This window comes from Saccostrea echinata, unplaced genomic scaffold, assembly GCF_033153115.1.
Source record: "Saccostrea echinata isolate AGI-Se365-2 ecotype Australia unplaced genomic scaffold, CSIRO_AGI_Sech_v1 ptg000015l, whole genome shotgun sequence".
Lineage (NCBI taxonomy): Eukaryota > Metazoa > Mollusca > Bivalvia > Ostreida > Ostreidae > Saccostrea > Saccostrea echinata.
Window position 1 is genome coordinate 4,168,860 of NW_026889764.1, and position 20,965 is coordinate 4,189,824.

Consider the following 20,965-nt stretch of genomic DNA (forward strand, 5'->3'; position numbering starts at 1 on the left):
TAAACAGCCCTATTAAAACAAGCCGCTATTTGCTTGACTTCTTTACCATAAAATACTTCCATTGAAAATCGATATGCAAACCATTTTTATTACTTTGTTTACTAAACCCCGGAGCAGAGCAATTGGTAATTAAATATCATCATATTCAGTCTTTAAACTTTAATAATGTTCTAGACATGCATGAGTTCTGAAAATGTTTATGCTTTGCTTTATTCATGAGAGGTCACCGACAGTTCCTGTACTATTATAATTTACCCTTTTCATAGTTTGAAATTTCTTCATTTTTTCAAAGCTTGGTTGAATAAAATGACAAACCTTGGCGTTCACAGAAAAACACAGAAACAATATCCTAACATCTCTTGTACAAACTCGTTAAGTTTCTCACCATTGACAGATTTTATTCTATGAAACTAAGAAATGATTATTAAAAGGTACATCAGAGACAAACTTAACAAAAAATAAAAAAAAGGATGCACGGTTTTCAAAATTTTATTTTGGAAATTCACGAACAAGAAAATTGTTGTAACACCTTTCAGTGGTGTAACGCAGCATATCTTCTAAGGAGATTCTTTCTCGTAACCTACCCTATCCCAGTAGTCACACCTGTCCTTTCTAAAGTTGGAGATCTTCTGAGGATTGGGGTATTGAAGCTCCAGGGTAAGGTTCTGCCCCTTCGAGGTACTGTCTGAATGATATTCTGTCCATTTTGGTGTTCTCCAGCGGGAGTTAGGGTTACCATTCTTTACGAAATTTCCAAAATATCCTACAATCAAATTAGACAAACGGAAAAAGAATTTGTCTTCTGCACCTGGAACAAGGTCTGGGTGCCGGAACAAGTATGGGAAGTCTTCAACATGACATGCCCTGTCTTCACATGACAGTGGTTGTATGTAAGAGTCGAGATTCGGCTGATCAAACACATACACCCAAACTTTGTTTTCAGCAGATATACTGTCAGCAAACAATCGAGCCGGACACGTAAATATGACATCCGTTAGTAATTCTGCAATTTCCGGGCGAATATCTGTGTCAGAGCTTGGAGAACTTAGGTATAAGTTTTGTGTTTCCGGAACTATTGCCGTTCGCCATTGGCCTACCACGGCACCAAACAATGGGGCTGGAACTGGAGTTGTCAACCTAGTGTATGTCAAACTTAAGCTCTCATAGGCAGAAGTACCGATGATTACGGGCTTGCCTCCAAACTTGTTTTTAATGTTAGTGTTGTCATAAAAGCTTTCCATGATCTCCTGCCCATCAATGTAAACACCAAAACGCTGGAAGCCTTGCAAGAAATTTTGAGTGGCTGGTAAAAGCAAGCTTTGTGTCACAATTTCTTCAGCAGTTTTGCCTCTCAAACATTCTAGTTTATTGTCACTCGTATCACAGCCTAATCCATTCAACAAACCGGTGGCAGTTCTGCCTGCTACGTCCGAAGTTGGAACTTCGATTCCTGGTGTTGACATTAAGATTGCTCTTTGAAATAGAGACTGAGACCCCGGCGTCATCATGTGGAACATAGTTGAGTGAGCACCAGCACTTTCACCTCCCAACGTCACCTTATAAAGGAAAAGAAGTATCAGTAAAACCTTCTGCAAAAAATCTTTCTGAAAACATTTCAAAAATATAATCGTATATTTTAAAAATGCTGTCAAAATAAATGGTAACCTGGAAAAAATCACCCTGTTTTATTTTCTTGCATTATCTGCACATGAGACAAACTAAAACATGCTTTAATGTAGCAATAAAGCAAGCATTTGTCACATAGCAACGACTGTATTTATAAACTCAATGCTACAAAAACAAGAGAATTATTGATCCTAGTTTCGATTTTTTAACATGTTATTCTCCAATTTTTTTTTTTTTTACACATTATCTTTAGTATAAATTTGATATATATTCAATACAAAACCTGTAAGATCAACCTTACTCTGTTTGGGTCTCCTCCGAAATAGTGGATGTTGTTTCGAACCCATTGTAATGCCAGACGCTGGTCATAAAAGCCATAGTTACCTGTGCTCTGTACATCAGGGATGTTCAAAAATCCAAGAGGGCCTGCAGTAGCATACAGTAGATATTGTATTTATCATATAGATGTACTGGATTTTAATTTACTTCGGAAAATCATCTGGCAGTTATATTTTTTGTTTGGTCGGTGCATGATTAGAAAATAAACGAAACTGTTTGGCTAAATCTTCAATCATGTCAGAAAGAACTACATCGTTAGAATTTGTTCAAGATAATTAAAAAAGGTTTTTCTCCTCAAATTAAAATAGATATAAAGATAAGTTAACATATGTTTTAATCATAAAACATCCACAAACAGCGTTGGAATTCCAAAGTGTTTTTAAAGATACCTAGCCGATAATTTAAGGTAACGACAATGATTCTGGCCGCTGACGCAAGCTTCAGGCCATTGTAGTAAGGACTTCCGGCTGTGTACGCCTGGTAATATCCGCCATGAATCCATACCAAGACTGCATATTTATGATTGCCCTTGCGTGGGTCGTATCTGGCTCTTCTAGGGGTGTATATGTTTAATGTCAAACAGTCCTCGCTCATCTAAATAAAAAGATAGCAAAGTTTTTGCAATGATAAAAGTGTAAATTTATTTTTGTTCTCTTCTGGGGGTCTTGTATAGGTTAAGATCATTAAAATGAGAAAACATCTCCTATAATTAGCTAATTACAGGACCTTGTAAAAAAAGTTGTTTTGTTATGAGGCTAACAGTTTAATACATTTAACTTTACCAGAAAAGTCTTCATTTCTTTATGCTTTATGATAAATATGATGACTTCAACTTTTCAATTACGAATTCCCTTACTTATGCACCAATATACCCTTATCTTCTGCATATGGGGTTTATGTCTCTCAGTTGATTCAATACGCAAAAGCATGTTCTACGTATGAACAATTTCTAAAACGAGGCAAGCTATTGACAAACAAGTTGATGAAACAAGGATATCAACAGCCTCGTTTCAAGTCATCATTTCGCAAGTTTTATGGTCGATACAATGACCTTCTCAGAACAATAACCTATCATTGAGTTAAATGCTGACTGACTGACGTTTTTCATACTAGTTGTTAGGTCATTATCTATACACTGAACTGACTGCGGATTTTTTCAGGTTTTTTTCGATCATGACAAGAAGCACAAGGCGGGTGCGATCGCTCGGCAGAGGATGCTCACTCCTCCATGGCGCCTGAACCGTCACGGTAGCTCAGTCGGTAGAGCACTCGCTCCGTGATCGAAAGGTAGTGTGTTCCAATCATGGCTGCGACTGACCTGAGTCGATAAAAAATAGGTAGCAACTGTTTCTTCGCCATGCTCTTCCATTTGTGTCAGTCTTTTTAAAGCGAAATCTCGATCGTCAATCGTTTCTTGTTAAAGAAGATTGGCAAAATTTCCACAAATTGTAACAATCTCACAAATTATTTGTCTATGGAATAGCATACACACACCAAAAAGAGCAAAAAAAAAAAAAAAAAAAAAAGAATCAATTCTTAAAACTAAAACACTATTTTTTTTTTTTTCAAGAGTAGGTCTTCGCTCCATTTTTGAACGATTATATATTTAAAATATGCGTAAAAATATACATTCTTTGGTTAACAAAAACATGGAGCAAAGGACCCAATAATGCCTTAAAAATACACTTTATGACACAACATTCGTATCTTTCCGAGAAATATTTGAAATCCATCGAGTCAAGGGTCATATCAGAAACATGATTTAACTACCAGTATTTGTTATGAGTAGTAAAGCGTAATGATTAGCGTGTCGGAGGGAAACATATTGTTACTCAGGATTTTATTTCTTAGGTTCGAAACTCAAGAAAAACACTATAAATAAATAAATAAATAAATAAATAAATAAATATATATATATATATATATATATATATATATATATATATATATATATATATATATATATATATATATATATATATATATATATATATATTTGGTAACTATATTAGAAATAATTGGAAACGTTACCTAGGCGACTGCTTCATATTTTGGACCAAGAGTGAAGAAGACTTAAATAAATTCCATTCACTTCTTAATAACCTCCATGATTCTATACAATTTACAATAGAAAAAAGTCGTGCGGAACTTCCATTTTTAGATCTTCTTATTATAAAGAATGGATCCTGTATAACTACAGACTTATACTGTAAACCTACGGACACGCATCAGTATTTGGATTTTAGATCGTGCCATCCATCCCACACAAAACGTAATATCCCGTTTAATTTAGCACGAAGAATTTGTACAATTATTACAGATAGAACCCTGCGTTCTAGACGTTTGGAGGAATTAAAAATATATCTACGACGACAAAACTATCCAATTGATTTAATCAACGCTGGAATAGACAAGGCGTCCAAAATTCCAATAGAGAACCTTAGAAATCCACGTCGTGTAGATGACATCACCGATGACGGGAAAATAGCCTTTGTTGTGACCCATAACCCACGAAACAGAAATATCCTTATGGACGCTAAAAGATTCTACCCAATTTTAGAACAATCGGAAAATATGAAAAGTTTAATACAACCAAATGATATTATCAATAGTCGACGACAGGCACCCAATCTTAAAAAATTGTTAACCAATGCCCGTTTTACTACACAGGAGGAAATTCCAACCATTAAAAAATGCGGAGATCCAAGATGCGGAACGTGTACATATTTAGAAGAGGGAAATAGAATCCAACTTAAATCAGGAATGGAAATTAGAACCAATTCACCAATGAACTGTAAATCCGAAAACGTTATCTACTGTGCAATCTGTCCGACATGCAAAGAATTCTATATTGGACAAACGGGGAAACTAAATGCCCGGGTTCGTGTACACAAGCAACAAATTAAAGACCCTAGTGTGCGTAATACACCATGTTGTGAACATTTTGCAAAATGCGGCAAAGGAATATTTAAGATTTTCCCTTTTTATAAACTTCCCAATGAAAATGAAAATCTACGTTTGGCAAAAGAGGACTACTTTATCAAACTCTTTAAACCAAAGCTTAATCGAAAATGATACATTATTATATAACATATTGTAAGATTTTATGCATATTATGTGTTCAAGTTAATGCAATATTTGTACATTATCTAATACGGCAACTTTACGCTACCTTGATCTATTATGACGTCACAATGAACTTTTGCTTTTGGACGTTACCAGGTAACCTACCTGACATTTGTATAACTGCCTGAAGAGCCTAACATGGCGAAAGCGCTTGCAGAAAATATTTTGTGATTTTTTGGATTTTTATTTTAAATACACCCAGCAAAACTGTACCGGTTCTTCATTTTGTTTTTGAAATTATATATATATATATATATATATATCCGAGTAACCGTAGCGATTTTATATATATATATATATATATATATATATATATATATATATATATATATATATATATATATATATATATATATATATATATATAGAATCTGAAGTGGTGTGCGCATTTATCTTTGCTCTGTACCTCTTGATTACAGCTTTGAGGCGCCAGGTTACAGAACACGCTTGGTTGGTAACATTGAGGACCATACTGCTCGGCAGATCTAATACCGTCCCACGAGCCAAAAGAAACCGAAGGCGAAAATCTACAACAAAAAGAGGACTTTAAACCATCCTTCTTTAAATGACATACTTGCTGAGTGGTTGAATTTTTCAACAATCTGTAGACTACATGTAGTTTCTTTAAAGATTAGCTAAAAAAGCAAAGAAAAGTGATGTAAAATAAATAAATAAGTGGACAAAAGTTGCTTGCATATTTTAAACTACACATAAAAAAAATAACCCACTGAAGTTATTTTTTAAACAAACAAGCAAGCAAGAGCAAATAAAATAAATAAGCACAAAAGAAACAAATTTAACAAATAGAAAGAAACGAACAAATTGCAGAACAAGAAAGCAATGGAATTTAAATAAATAAAAAAAAAATGGTTATAACAATGGCTACGCGAGTCACCATTCCCTGCCTGACAAATGAAACAGGTACATATATATACATGTACAAACATATGGTAACCAGTTGAAATTCCAACATTCTAACAATTTTTTTCCCCACAGTTTATTGAGGTTTATCTCAACTTTAAAAAAAATTATTTCATTCTTGTTTTTTGTATTTTTGGATAAAAATTCGATTACCAATCATCCCAAAGGCAATACAGTATTTTTAGACATATAATTTCATCTGTAGGGGATATTCACACATCGATATAACAAATTGTGGTGGTCCTGAGACGACGAATTTTGTTTAAACTGTTCAAAATATTTAAATTTTGTTCACAATGTTCTTAAGTAGAAGGTTATTCTATAGTGTTTGTTTGTGGCCCTCTGTTGTACTATGTTGTTCTTGAGAATTTTTTTTTAATTTAAATTGAGTCCTGTATATTCCATTTTGAAACTTTGGCCCATATTGTGAGCCCATCCTTGACCGGAAAATCTGAACCAAATAATGAAATTGTTAGGTTAGATTTTTTTCTGTTAAGGTCCAGAGTCAATTGAGAAGTTATTTTTTAAATTGCCCCAACATATTTTAACTATTTTCACTTATCTCCTTTTGAAAGAGGTTGTGGATATTCATTCAAAACAATATTGAAATCCTCTTTACGCAAGGATGTTTTGTGGCAAGTTTGGCTGAATTTTGGATCAGTTGTTCTTGAGAAGAAGCGAAATGAACAGTTTCCAGACTACAGCCAGACAGACGAACATACAATGAATGTTCTTCGAGTATAATACAACCCTGCAAAGGATCAATGGAAGGACAATTTAATAATCATATAATAAAACAAAATAAACTTATTGATGATGCTCAAAACAAGAGAAATAGGAAGATTATTGATTCACAGATTAGTTATTCTGGTAATCAGCAACACCTCAGAAAGTAGATCTATTTATTTGCCTGTACGTGCCAGTTTTAACTACACCAAACTTAACAACTTAATAGTGATTTAACTCAAAAACACTGTAGTCACATTTTAGGTCGAGCAGGATTCCATAATGCTGGCCTGCTTTGGTCTTTGAATAACATTAAATGCACATATAGTTTTGTCTAATGTTAATTATTTATTTATTATTCACAAGTCTACTTGTCCATCAAAAAACTATAAAAAATACTTTTTGTATAACAAAAAAAAAATCATAGACAAATAGATGCTATCAAATTTATTTCTACATGTTAGAATATTAAAGAAATGATAAAATAAACTGAAAAAATAAAATAAAATAAGACCTGCTCTGAGCAGTTTTGATTGATTACGTATAAGAAAGGAAATATAAATGTATACCTTTCAGCCTTTCCGTACGGAATTCCTAAGTAAGACTGTCCCCACCAGGTAAGATTTCCCCTCACTTTTCCCGACTCTGTATTTCGAATGATACGAGCCTTTCTCCAATGGGCCAATACCATGCTGCTGAAAGATGGTGCTAACAGGACAAGTAGCACACAGGTTAATATCTGTACCATGACTGGCCTGTAAAAAATAAAGTAATCCTCTTAGATTCGCGATATCCTTGACCAGCTGTTCAAGTCAGTTTCTCTAAATATTGTAAAAGTGACACAACTGGAATTTGATGAACAGTTGTTTATACATATGATGGTTTCGTGAGTAATAAAATTACTTGTTGTGATTCCGCGATGTCTCTGTTTGGTCATAACGGGTGAAATCTAATTATCTTGCTCTTACGTGGGATTTTGCTAAACGAACATGAATAAAGTAATGTAAATAAAAAATCAGAATGTTTTGCTATATTTCTTGTTAGATCTCTCTACCTTAAAAATTTTACATTTTAACCATTGTGAAAAATTGCAATGGTCTGTCACTCGCGGTTACATATTATTTCGCAACACAACAATGATTTTATGTTTTTCATCTTAACCAACGTAATGATAATTCTAATAAATGCAGTACTCCAACATTAGATAAAATTGTTGAAGGAAAATTAAGGTTCACCCTTCTAAAACTCATATAAAAATTTGCCTTCATTCTAATTTTCCAAAGGAAATGTAATTCTTTCATTTCTTTTTTTTTTCTTTTTTTTTTGGTGGCACAAAATTTAATGGAAATGGCTTTTTTTAACTTGACAGTTTTATAAAGGAATAGTGATAATTTATCCCAGTGAGTTATCTCTCTTATCAGAGGGTCAATGACCCTTAAGTTAATTGAAATGCAATTTTGCGGTGTGGACAAATTATAGCTATATACCCGGTCAAAACAATGCTTGAACAGTCTTGCATTTTATCGTTCAACAAAATCTTAGCTAATTACGATTTTTTTTACACTCCTACTAGCCTGACAAATCTGGAAACTCAAAGATTATAGTTTACGTGAAGGAAATATACTGACAAACGGACATACAATGTCAACCTACATTGATTTTTGCGCTGCAGTTCTGAAAATTAAATTTAAACATTAGAAAATTAACAAGTCAGATTTTGATTGGTGGGACGGAAAAGTGGGGGGGGGGGGGGGTTCGAAAGCTTTTTGAACAGACAATATTGATCATTATAAATTTTGTAGAAATATCAGATCAATAATAAATGTTCATATTAATTTCATAAATAACATTCTTTTTTCGTTTAAAATACATTTCAAATTAGTTTGCTAATCGATTACAATCCTTTAAATTACACAGCTTTTTCTGAGTAAATATTTCTCGTTGTACTCGGTGTATACAATTGATCCAAATGGCCTAAAGATATCGAGGGAAATGAAACCATGCAGTATAAATCCAGTCCTATATCAAGCTGCTGTTCAATGTACGTGATATCTACCACGCAGAAAATGCTATCTATTAAATGATATACAAACTATTAATTTTTGTTAGACTTTACCATTAAAATCCCTGGAGCACATTATTAAATTTGCAATTAAAATAAATATTTTCTCAAACTTTAATGACCGCTTAACTCTTAACAACCCTGATACTGCTCGTACTTCTGTTTTTTTTTTTTTCACAATGCAATAAAAGTCACTAAGTGTGCTTTATGTTAATGTACATGTATAATAAAATCAACTTTCTTAAGAAAAATGAAATACTATACATTTATTGACTGGGTTCGAGGGCAACATGCGTTTTGTCGGACCCAAGAACAGTTTGGTTCGAGGGGTTGACAAAACGCATTTTGCCCGACAACACAGTTTATTATTTTTTTAACATATATGTGTGTCGAACTACAACAAATGCAAATGAGATTTAGCTGACCCCGCCCATTACATGTATGTGACATAAGCGGTCCAATGTCTCATCGACAGGTCCAATATCTCACTCCGCGGTCAAACATCGATTTTTTTTATGCCCGCTCATCAGTAAAACATTGGAAATGTTAGACTTTTATTAGTATTGATTTATATAGGAACAAATTTTTAAAGGTTTAACAATATGTATTAAATAACTAAGCCGGTAAACAGATTTTGAATGGCAACATAAAAAAAGGTTTGATGGCAAACTAACAACTTATATTATGACAGGCAAGATGTCTTCAGCATCTAAATCGTCAGTCTCTGTTTATGTAGCAATACACCATTATTACCTGCAAACGGGGTTCATATCTCCGTGTTGAGGCAGGCTACTGAAAATAAGTTGATGATACAAACATATCAACAATTTCGTATAAGAAGATGGGTGAACAAGGTGTGCAGAATGCCTATAGCTTCCGATATTAATAGAATCATATTCAATTTATGAATTAAGTCTTTAAAATAAAGTTCTCATTATTGAAATTTATTAAATTATGATCAACAAAACTTTTCTGAGAAAAAAGATCTCGGAAAAAATTATTCTTTTATTAAAAAAATAAAATGGTATTCGTGGGATTCGAACCCCCTAACAATAAAAATACGGAGTAACATATTGTATTGAGACTAACACGCTAACCACTACGCCACGCAGCCCCTGACGAATAGTGGCATTTAAATCATGTTTGTGATATGACCCTTGACTTAATGGACTTCAAGTATTTCTCGGAAAGATGCGAATGCTTTGCGAAACTTTGTCATAAAAGTGTACTTTTAAGGTATAGTGGGTCTTTGCTCCAAGTTTTTGTAAACCAAAAAATGTATATTTTTATGCAAACTTTTAGGATCATCTTTCAAAAAAATGGAGCGAAGACCCACTCATATCGAAAAATTTTGTTAAAGTGTGAGAAAATGATCCTTTTTGTCTTCTTAAGTGTGTGTATGCTATTTCGTAGGCAAATAATTTCAGTCTTTGTGAGATTTTTGTAAATTGTAGAGATTTAGCATAAAATATACTTTAATGTTAGATGAAATATCAAAGAAAATTTTTATATAATTGAGATTTTATTTTTCACTTCATGTTTGTCGCACTATAGGCACTTCGCCCGCCTTGTTCACCCATCTTCTTCAAAATTTTATGGTTGATACAATGACCTTTGTCGTTTAATTTATTAGAATTTTGACTGACGTCTTTCATACAAACTGTTATAGGCCATTATTTTCATACTGAATTAAGTACGGATTTCTCCGTTTACCGAACACGTGACAAGGGGCCCATGGCGGGTGTGTCCAGTCGACATGGATGTTTACTCCTTCATGGCACTAGATCCCACCTATAATGCTTTCAGAGGTCCGTGTTTATGCTATATTAATTGGACTTTTCAGCATGATGGCTGTTCGTTGTCTTGACATGTCATGATACCATACCGGGATTTTTGAAATGATACCTAGATCTATCAATTTATTTGACCGAATAAATAGGGTTTCAGTACGTAATGTTCATATATGTATTTAATATCTATATAATTTCTGTTTTTCATTAAAACACTTTTGAGAAGAATTTTTAAACAAATTTAGAAAATTATATGTAAACACAATCTTACATAATGATGTACAATTTGATTTGATTAAAAATTAACAAGCTTCACATAAACTGCATCCTGAGGTTGCCCACATCCATGTTGTTTCTGTGGCACTTAAAGACGCCAATATATAACAGCGTACCGTAAAAGAAGGATGTGATCGGTTTCATTTTTAGCAATTTAGCATATGATTATACAATCCGTAATCATTTAAGTAAACAAAATGAAGTTAGAAATGCCGATGTACACACATTGTTTTTTGTACTTTAAAATTTAGGCTTTACATACAAAGTAAGGTACAGAAGGGTATTAGTGCCACGTAATATTTTTTACAAAGTTGGTAATTCCAACTTAAATGTTGGAAATTCCAACTTTAAAGTTGGTAATTCCAACTTTATTTTTGGCTTTTCCAACATTAAAGTTGGAAATTCCAACTTTTAAGTTGGTAATTCCAACTTTAAGGTTGGTTTTCCAACTTTAAAGTTGGTAAATCCAACTTTTGTCTTGGCTTTTCCAACTTTAAAGTTGGAAATTTCAACTTTAAAGTTGGTAATTCTAACTTTAAATTTGGCTTTTCCAACTTTAAATTTGGAAATTCCAACTTTAAAGTTGGCTTTTCCAACTTTAATTTGAGCTTTACTAGCCCTTTCCTTAGTTTTATCCCTTTATTTTAAATTATTACCGACTTTATTAATGCGAAATTAATACACTGAAATAGACTGTTGAACGATTAATCTGTGTCAATTATATTTTAAATTGACCTCCCTATGACCTTACATATAACTTCCAACTTTAAAACCCTTAATGAAATATTTCTTTTTGTCCATCTTTTATATAGATTATAACTTCATACAAATCCGTGCATGACAGGATTTCAACCAAACTTATTTAAGAGATCACAGACATATACTATAGTATTTTGTTTTGTATGAGAGAATAAGCTTTAACAAATGAGACGATTATGAGGTGTTTGATACCAGTATATAGGATGAATAAATATTACAAATACTACAACTGAACTAAATGTATCAATTCTGTACATGAACACATAATGAAATAATTCCTTCTTTCATCATAATTAAATCGTTTCTTTCCATTGTTATTCCATGCATCTATCGGCTCGCGAGTCCTACTATAAAGTATCTGAATATAACGCATAAAACCGTACAAATATGGAAAAGCCACAATTAATGGAATTACCAACTTTAAAATTGGAATTACCAATTTTAAAGTTGGAAAAGCCAAGATTAAAGTTGGAATCACCAACTTTAACGTTGGAGTTACCAACTTTAAAGTTGGAAAAGCCATGATTAAAGTATGAATTACCAACTTTAAAGTTGGAAAAGCCAACTTTATAGTTGGAAAAGCCATGATTAAAGTATGAATTATCAACTTTAAAGTTGGAAAAGCCAACTTTATAGTTGGAAAAGCCAACTTAAAAGTTGGAATTACCAACTTCAAAAAAATATTACGTGGCACTAATACGCTTCCGTATCTTCGTTACTTTTTGCAGGCATTCCGAATGATATGCTACCCCGAAAGCTCTTCCAAAAACAGCTTCTGAAGAGGTTTGATTTTCGATTGATTTTGACAAGGTGGAACAGAATATAATTTTAAATTCAGATTGCACTGCGATTCATTTTTTTTCTGGGATGTAGAATTTGATAGATTGAGATTTGCTTGATAGAGACGCAAAGACAACATACATATTTAATTATAATGAATGCTTCCGCATAAAACTCACCTAACCGTTGGACGGAGCCCCATAAGTAATGATTAAAATATTGACTTACATTATTTTATTTCTATATTATTTTGCTATTGGCATCTGTATTACAACATCTGTATTCAAAATTCAAATGTGATTAACGGAGAATGTGACCCTGCCATGACAGCTCTTCAATGAGTTGTCTTGCTGGTGGCGGTTAGCAATAGCGAGCACCTGTTGTTGCCTTTTCTGGCTCTACTTTTTGATTTATTATCCAAAGTCATTCATGTATTTTTAAAATGAAACATCATTATACGATTTAATGTATGATATCACACACTGACATTCATGCGATCTTGGGCCTGATTGCAAGGAAAATAAGTTGTCTGTCCGTCAGTCAGTCGAATCTTAGGTCACAGGTTCCAGTCCCATTGAGGGACATGGAGATTCGTCTGTATAAAGCGAGGGCGTGTGTCGTAGTACTTATATATAGAGGTTTGCACAAAAAAGAACCCCCTTCTCGTTAAAACATTTACTTTCAGGGTCTTATTTGTTAATTTATCTTTTATATTGAACAGGTTTTTGATCTGAACAGTATTAGGCAATAAAATATTCGATCCATAACACTTAACAGGTTATGTCTATTTCGTACCCAAAAACCTGTTATATATTATGTCTTTTATATAGTTGACCTTGTCATGATTATGAATGACGTGCAATGTGTTTTTCTGAAATCGCCCTTTTTTTATTATCATTTAGCTGTATATGCTTTACTCAAACTCTCCAAAGTTGGCCTTGACCTTTGACCTTGGCCTGGTAAATGACAGTGAATATAGTTGCCTACATCTTTCCATCTTGCTTTGTGAGCAATTTCTAGTTATTCAGGACGGGTTTCAACAATAATCATAATTTATTTTTTACTTTGCAATTGTACGTGCAATTTATTTGTCTTCCTCAGAACAACTGAACATCTCTACCTTCAATCGTAGAATGTACATTGTAACCCGATTAAAGGTATCTATTAAATTAACCTAACAACAATGTGTGTACAGGCACGTGGTATCGTTTTCCAAAGAGGGGGAATGAAGCCAGAAACAATAACCCATTATACATAACTGAAAATCCTATTTTGGATGAAGGGTGGGTGTTTTAACTTTGTGATATTTTTTCGACAGTATTCATCCATAGTTTGACAAAAATTTAGCGGAGGGGGGGGGACCAACCTGTCGTTGAAATTAACAACTAAACAACATTCTGAAGGAAAAAAGTGGGGACCATCCCTACTCTCTTAATACTACGTGCCTAGTGTGTTGTGGATAGTAGTACGTACCTGTATACTGATGTTCTGACTGTACTACTCCACAGAATTCCCTTGGACAGTTCGAACGCGAAGTCCGGGCAAAGTTACTTTATCAATGGTCACACTTCAACGGATTACAGTATTTGAACAGTGAGGGTGCGTTCGTTTCACTGTTCTGAATATGTCTGCACAAGTTCCGGACAGACGTCCAAACAAATGAATAAGAACAGGAAGTAGATTAAACAGTATGGCGACCCTGAAATGGATGTGTTTACCGCTTGTGCAAGAGTTTCTCGACGATGACGATAACAGTGACGAAGATGATGTAATTGCAACTGCGATGATGGTGCATGTTATACAAACGTTAGTAAAAGCATTTTTGATATGATTGTGTAAAGAATTGCCTTTGAAATGAGAGGATCAACTGTCTTCCAACAGTACAAAAGGCCTCATTTGGAATTAATTATTTAAACACTGGCTTCTGAGTACATGGAAGTCAAAATTTGGTGCAATATATTTGAAATGCAAATACTGCCTTTCAACCTTGTTTTTTAAAAATTTGAGTTGAACCCCCCCCCCCCCCCCAATCCCATTCGAAATACAACTAGGGTTAGGATTTAGGAGAAAATTGGACAAGTTTTCCATGTGCTTTTTTTTGGCCTGTCAAAAAGTTTTGTTTTCGAAATTTCTTCTTTGGGTGTTTATCGAGATTATACCCCCCCCCCCCAAAAAAAAATCTGGATGCGTTCGTGATTTAATGCTGAATTGAAATGCTTAACTAGTATAAAAATTTATAGTATCTGCGCTTTATGTACTGAATTTCTCGGGAGACAATAATTTTAATTAAGAAAGTAACGAGCTCAGAAATATTTGTATCAATATACACTGTAGTACAGATGAAAAAAATTTAGCTTTATTCTTTTTTTATTGAACATGAAACAGAGGGTATTTTGCTTTATTTTGAATTTTCTTTAAATTTTTTTAGTTACACCAGAGAACCAAAAAGTAGAATTAAAAACTGTTGCGAGGATGTGGTCTCAAAGTACTCAGATACCGACTTCAAGAGGATGTTTAGACTATCTCGTCCTACTTTCGACACAGTTAAAGGCTATTTGCAGAATTGTCATGAACTCGATGCAGGGAGTTGTCACGATGCCCGTGTCTTGAGGAATTCCGATTTGTGGAAGTCTGGCTTAGAGGTCTGTAACGGAAACCACATTATTGCAGACGGAGCTTACCCCGTGCGACGATGGCTTATGACGCCTTATCGTGACAATGGACATTTGTTGCATTGAGAGAGCATTTGGACTTTTAAAAGGCAGGTTTCGACGTTTACATCATCTCGATGTACTAAGTATTCCAACAGCAGTTAAAATTATCATGTGCACTTGTGTTCTGCACAATATTTGTCTTCTTCAAAATGAGGATATTGAGGACTATATGGAACCACTGGAAGTTGATCAATCGCCAGTGCCTCAACTGGCTGTTCAGGAAAATGAGACGGGGGGCTTTATTAAACGCAACATTCTTTGCAGAAGACTCAGTGAACATTTGACATTATGCACAAAAAAATATTGTTTAACTTGCTTGAACCAATGGTATGCACATGTAGTATGCTGCTTATCCTCTTTAAGTTGAAATACAATTAAAAGAAATTAAAATCTTAAAACGTTTTATCAAGTATATGACAATGAACAATGAAGAAAGACATGGTTACTTACCACTCAATAAATTAAAAAAAATGCATTTACGAGAATGAAATAAAGACAATCATTTTTTTTTTCCAATATAACACCCATCATATAATCCAACATTCGAGAGCTTTGGACATACAAATATTTTATAAATCCTTAAAATTAGTAATAAAATTTAACATGAACTTATACAGTACCCTCCAACCTGGAGCATAAAAAAAAACGTCTATTTTATCTTACTCTCTTAACACTATCTATTACACAATGAAAACAAGTAATGAACTTTACATAAAAACTTTGATTCTTTGTTTTATCTCCACTCGACAGAGTGGACAAATTGTTATTTTCTTCCCACATTCCATACATGTGACCAAATGACCACAGTCACATAAAACACAATCAGGAGCTGCATCCATGCAGATCACACATTCTGAAAAGAGAGTAAAAATAATGAACATTTTAAAATGTTGATGGTGATTATTGTCTGACATCACCCCCCCCCCCCAAAAAAAAAAAAATTACAATTAAATAAATTTTTAGTGAAAACAGAGAATGTTGATATGGGTCTGTCTATCCTGTTTTTTTTAAACCCATGATCATTTCTAGATTTGCTTCAAATCAAGATCATATCTAAAATTTACCAGACACTATACTAAATTAAATACTGTTTCTGTTCATACTTTCGCATTACCAATGTCGTTTATTATTTCTTTGTGCTTTCTTTCATAACATCGATTAATTCTCGCATCAGGCCCATTTTTTCTCTCTGTAGTTTCTCTCTCCGAATTCTTTCTTCTTTTTGCTCTTCTTTTTGATATTCTTTAAAAACCTGCATCATTTCATTTCTCTGTCTTTCTGTCCCCCCTTTTGTGAGTTTTTTCTTCGGTGCAGATGTACTACATGATGATTGTTCACTGGATGTCTCAACGTCACTGTGTTCGCTTTCATCTAATTTTCTTTTTTCAGCAGCGGAACTGGATGCGTCAGATGAGAGTGTAAATGTGGGGTTTATTATAGGATCATTACCTAGTATGTCATTCAGCTCATTTTCATATTTGTATGTTTTCTTTCCACTCCCAGATTTCTTACTGTGATCTTTTACATTTTTGTAGGCCCTTAACAAAGACTTCCATCTACCAGCAAGTTGTTCAGAATTGAACGAATATCCCTCATCTGGTTTGTTATTTTTTCCCACACAACCTTTTTTCCTAATTTTGCCACTCTGGATTTGGTCCTTGTATTTTTTATACAAGTCTATTAGCAGCAAAGTTGCATTTCTTGTCCAAGAATTACCGTAGTTATTACCTTTTTCATCTTTGGGTGGTTCTCTGGCATCACACTGCTCTTGGGCGGTGGGCCCTTGGTGATCAACGCGTGCACGAGCACATGCATGGTTTTGGAAAACGGTCATGCTGTCGAAAAAATCCCCACATTCTTCACACTGAAAAAATGTTTTACTCTCCATGTTCGTTTTCGCTTTTTCGGCTCTCTCTATAAATAAAATTAGAGATTTTTGTTATTATCCTATTTATTGATTTCATGGATGATTACTTAAATAAAATTAATACTGATCAGCAGATACGCAAGTTTTTCCTCTGACATGACTAAAAAAATTCCACTTTGGGGCTATTTTAGTTGAGTGTGCATATACTTTTAATTATCCTTTCAACATTTAAATAGACAGCTGATAAACATTTTTATACGTTATTTTCTAAACCAGTTCAATATTGGCTAAAGTTGCGCACTTTCCCCTTAGTTAAACGGAAAACTTTTAAAGGAATATCATTCTCTATTTTAAAAGCAAACAATTAAATAATTTAAAACATCACATTTTATTTCCAATTGCTTTTTGTATGTATGTGTGTGGTGGTGGTGGTGGGGGTGGGGGTGGGGGGTCACACAACGCGCTTTTGGATTATTACATTCTGCACGTGGTTCTACAATAAGATTTTTTTTTGTCTTTTTGCTCTAATTAATCAAATATAAATAACTAATTATACATACAAGCAAAAATTACCGTAATTGGACCTATCGGCATTATTTGTCTGGAAGCATTGGTGTCTCTGGTATCTGGCTTCCGTTGCAAAATAAATCCCGCATGCGCAGCTGCAGTGATACCATGAATCCGCCATGTTAGTGACGTCACTGTTCTCTCTACACCAACTATTTCGCGGGTACAAAGAGAACATGTTCCGGACAGTGTTCATTTTCATTTTTTTTTTTGCTGTTCTGTCCGTTCAGAGTGTTCTGAACAGTGAAACGAACGCACCCTGAAAGATAACTTCAAATGCAGTTACCTGCCCCTAAGTATCTTTATCGAACACGTCAACGCGCAATTCAAACAAACAAAATTACTTTTGACATGTCATTACTCATTAACAGGACCTGATTAACAAAAATAAAAAGATGCAAATACTGTATGTTGTCCTTGGTGAACATATTCCTTTAGAATAATATGTATAAGCAAGATCTATAACAACCCTGTAGGGAGCCTCTGGAGGGACGTGAATGCCTATTGAAAAACCATGCAATTGGTTGGTGAATACAATGTCGTAACGGGGATCCAATGTTGGTTCTTTTGTATATGTCATAACCTACAAACCATGAGGATAATCATCATCCAAATATAAGATTGATCATACTGATGCACCCAATCGATTTTCAGTAAAGATGTCTTACTTTATGGTACATATAAATCCACATGTTTATATCAATTTAAAATGAACCATTTATCAGTGGAAAAAAATTGGTGCTAGCATATTATGCAACATTAAAATGACACACTGTGTTGGCTGCAGATGCCTGCCATTTGAACCGAATAGTCTTGGTTACAGCATATGGAAATCTAGCTCCGAGGGGAATTTTATGTATAGTCCACAAACCTCTCTCTCTCATTATTGTATTGTGACCCTGCTATTTTGCAATATACTAAAAAAGGGACCCACCCAAAGATCGAATTCAATCTTCTTCAGATCATCTCGAGATAATTAATATCAGAAATTCTATTCCAAAACTTTCGTTAAATGTAAATATATACTGCAGACATTGATGGAGTTTAAAAAAGTCAGTTTACCTTCTTTATCTTTAAACAGGGTTCATGTTTTTGTTCTGAAAGCTGGTTTCGAATTGTTCTGTACATTTTACAATTTTTAAACATGAGTGAGTAGTTTGCCACGGTCTATATGTTTAGTACATGTATACTAGTATTCTTTATTTTTATATTTTATTTGTGCGTCATTTGTATCTAATTTTCACTAGAATGTATGAGCCTATTCAGTTAGGGGAAGATAAAATGTAATTTAAAAAAAAATCCTATGCAGTCCACGGCGGTTCAAGGATTTTTCAGAGGAGACGAGACGCAATAAGTGTTGAATTAATGCACCCCCCCATTCACGAGCTAAAGGTTTCGATCCGTTAAACTATAAGCTTCACATGCAATGTGGGGAGCACAGTGAACTGAAAAGTCAATGGGCTTGCAAAGATAGATCGACCCCCCCCCCTTCATTGACGGATCCAGCATTTTTTTCAAGGGGGGGGGGTGTCAGGTTCCCCACACTTAAACATATAATCATATACACAAGGAGAGAAAAACCCTCTTGTGCATACTCCCTTTAATATAATGACTTAATTAGATACAAATAATGCATGCATGGCCGTAGGAAAAAAGGGGGACGAAGCCCTACCCCCAAAATAATTGGCTGCGCCTTGGTTAACAATGATTTTCTTGGGGTGAAAATTTCAGTTCAATGTTACCCTCAACTACACGCAGTATTCATATACCGGTAATGCTGTCACCACTTGGAGTTCACTCAGATTCACCGGTTAAAATAATTTCTGAAACATCCGTAGAATTGGAAGGATTCTACGAAAACCCATTGAGCTCATTTTCGTAGATAAAAAAATATATTTTTCGCGTTATAACGCGAAACTTTCGCGAATAAACGCGAAACTTTCGCGTTATAACGCGTTACTTTCGCGAATAAACGCGAAACTTTCGCGAATAAACGCGTAATTTTCGCGTTATAACGCGAAACTTTCGCGAATAAACGCGTAACTCTCGCGTTATAACGCGAAACTTTCGCGAATAAACGCGAAACTTTCGCGTTATAACGCGAAACTTTCCCTGTAAAACAGAGACATTTGCATAAGTCTACAGTTTTACTTTTTAATGATCTAGTTTATTCATTACAGTGAAGAACAAAAGACTATTTTGAACTTGGATTATCAAGAGCTGAAATTTTATGTTTTCTCTCCATTGAATGTGTCTTTCCTCTTTCTAAAACTTTTTAGCCGTCACATTTTGTCTTTCTCAATGCTGTTCAATACAAGTGTTGAAGCGTATAGTAGAGGAGCGAAAATATAAGTCTAATTTTAATTAGATTGAACACTCTATATAGAATTTGAAATAAAAGATCTCAGAAAATTGACAACGAGGTAAATTTGTATTTCACGGAACAATTGTTTCACATCACATGAGTAACCTAATGTGAAAATTGGATGACAAATATTCGTATCAAATATTTCATCTCCGATAGACTCACTGAAGAAATGCAACATTGTATTTTAAGGTTGCACCATTTGGTCATACCATTACTTACGAAAACATTGACAATTTATTCAAAGAAAGCAACGAGTGGAGATCTTCCTGAGAAAAAAAATTAGTCTACAGAATTTCTTGGATTCAACAAGTGAAAAACAAGAAAGTCTTTAAAGGAATATTCATTTAATTAATTAGTAGGGTTTTGAGATTAAATGCAAAATCAACACTAATCTATCCATTTCTCGCATCAATTCTCTTTTACATCTTCTGAAGAAATGTCATTTATAAATTCATAGAAGTCCCCCTCTGCGTTCATGTTTTTTATCTGTCAGTCAAGATCACAGGTTCCTGAGTAACATGACTATATATGTATAATTTCGCGTTATAACGCGAAAGTTTCGTGTTTATTCGCGAAAGTAACGCGTTATAACGCGAAAGTTACGCGTTTATTCGCGAAAGTTTCGCGTTTATTCGCGAAAGTTACGCGTTATAACGCGAAAGTTACGCGTTTATTCGCGAAAGTTTCGCGTTTATTCGCGAAAGTTACGCGTTATAACGCGAAAGTTACGCGTTTATTCGCGAAAGTTTCGCGTTATAACGCGAAAAATATATTTTTTTTATCTACGAAAATGAGCTCAATGGGCCTTCGTAGGATTCATACAATTTAAAAAAAAAAAGTAAGCATGGGGGTGTTGTGCCCCGGGGAGACTGAATTAAGTTAAACGGATGACAGCAAATGTGCGAGTTTCAGTCTAGCAAGTGGAATGAGCAAAGATTGCAGAGTTGTTTTGAACTACTTTTTTCATTCAAAGCACGTAATAATATTCATTCCAGGAAACACATTTTATATTTTCTTTCTCAACTTGGCAAAAATAAAGGGGGG

At 34.1% G+C, this 20,965-nt stretch overlaps 3 protein-coding genes across 4 annotated transcripts in view; 1 reads left to right on the forward strand and 2 right to left on the reverse strand.

Moving 5' to 3' along the window:
* Positions 1–20,965, forward strand: part of LOC133187428 (cytosolic 10-formyltetrahydrofolate dehydrogenase-like) — a 393,706-nt gene that overhangs the window by 20,219 nt on the left and 352,522 nt on the right. The window lies entirely within an intron of this gene.
* On the reverse strand, positions 474–13,921 carry LOC133187429 (para-nitrobenzyl esterase-like). The gene is made up of 6 exons (XM_061322798.1): positions 13,879–13,921; positions 7,308–7,493; positions 5,498–5,618; positions 2,355–2,559; positions 1,928–2,052; positions 474–1,556 (listed from the first exon to the last, which is right to left on the reverse strand). The coding sequence occupies exons 2-6, from the start codon at positions 7,484–7,486 to the stop codon at positions 558–560; spliced, it is 1,629 nt and encodes a 542-aa protein (XP_061178782.1). The 5' UTR covers positions 7,487–7,493; positions 13,879–13,921; the 3' UTR covers positions 474–557.
* On the reverse strand, positions 16,246–17,007 carry LOC133188009 (uncharacterized). Its single transcript, XM_061323398.1, has one exon. The coding sequence runs from the start codon at positions 17,005–17,007 to the stop codon at positions 16,246–16,248; it is 762 nt and encodes a 253-aa protein (XP_061179382.1).

Excerpts from the sequence above, each read along its gene's own strand:
- LOC133188009 (XM_061323398.1), bottom strand. The coding sequence starts at position 17,007 with ATGGAGAGTAAAACATTTTTTCAGTGTGAAGAATGTGGGGATTTTTTC.
- LOC133187429 (XM_061322798.1), bottom strand. The coding sequence starts at position 7,486 with ATGGTACAGATATTAACCTGTGTGCTACTTGTCCTGTTAGCACCATCT. Across the intron at positions 5,619-7,307 it reads CCGTACGGAAAGGCTGAAAG|ATTTTCGCCTTCGGTTTCTT; the intron begins GTATACATTTAT and ends TTTTTGTTGTAG. Across the intron at positions 2,560-5,497 it reads CTCAAAGCTGTAATCAAGAG|ATGAGCGAGGACTGTTTGAC; the intron begins GTACAGAGCAAA and ends CTTTTTATTTAG.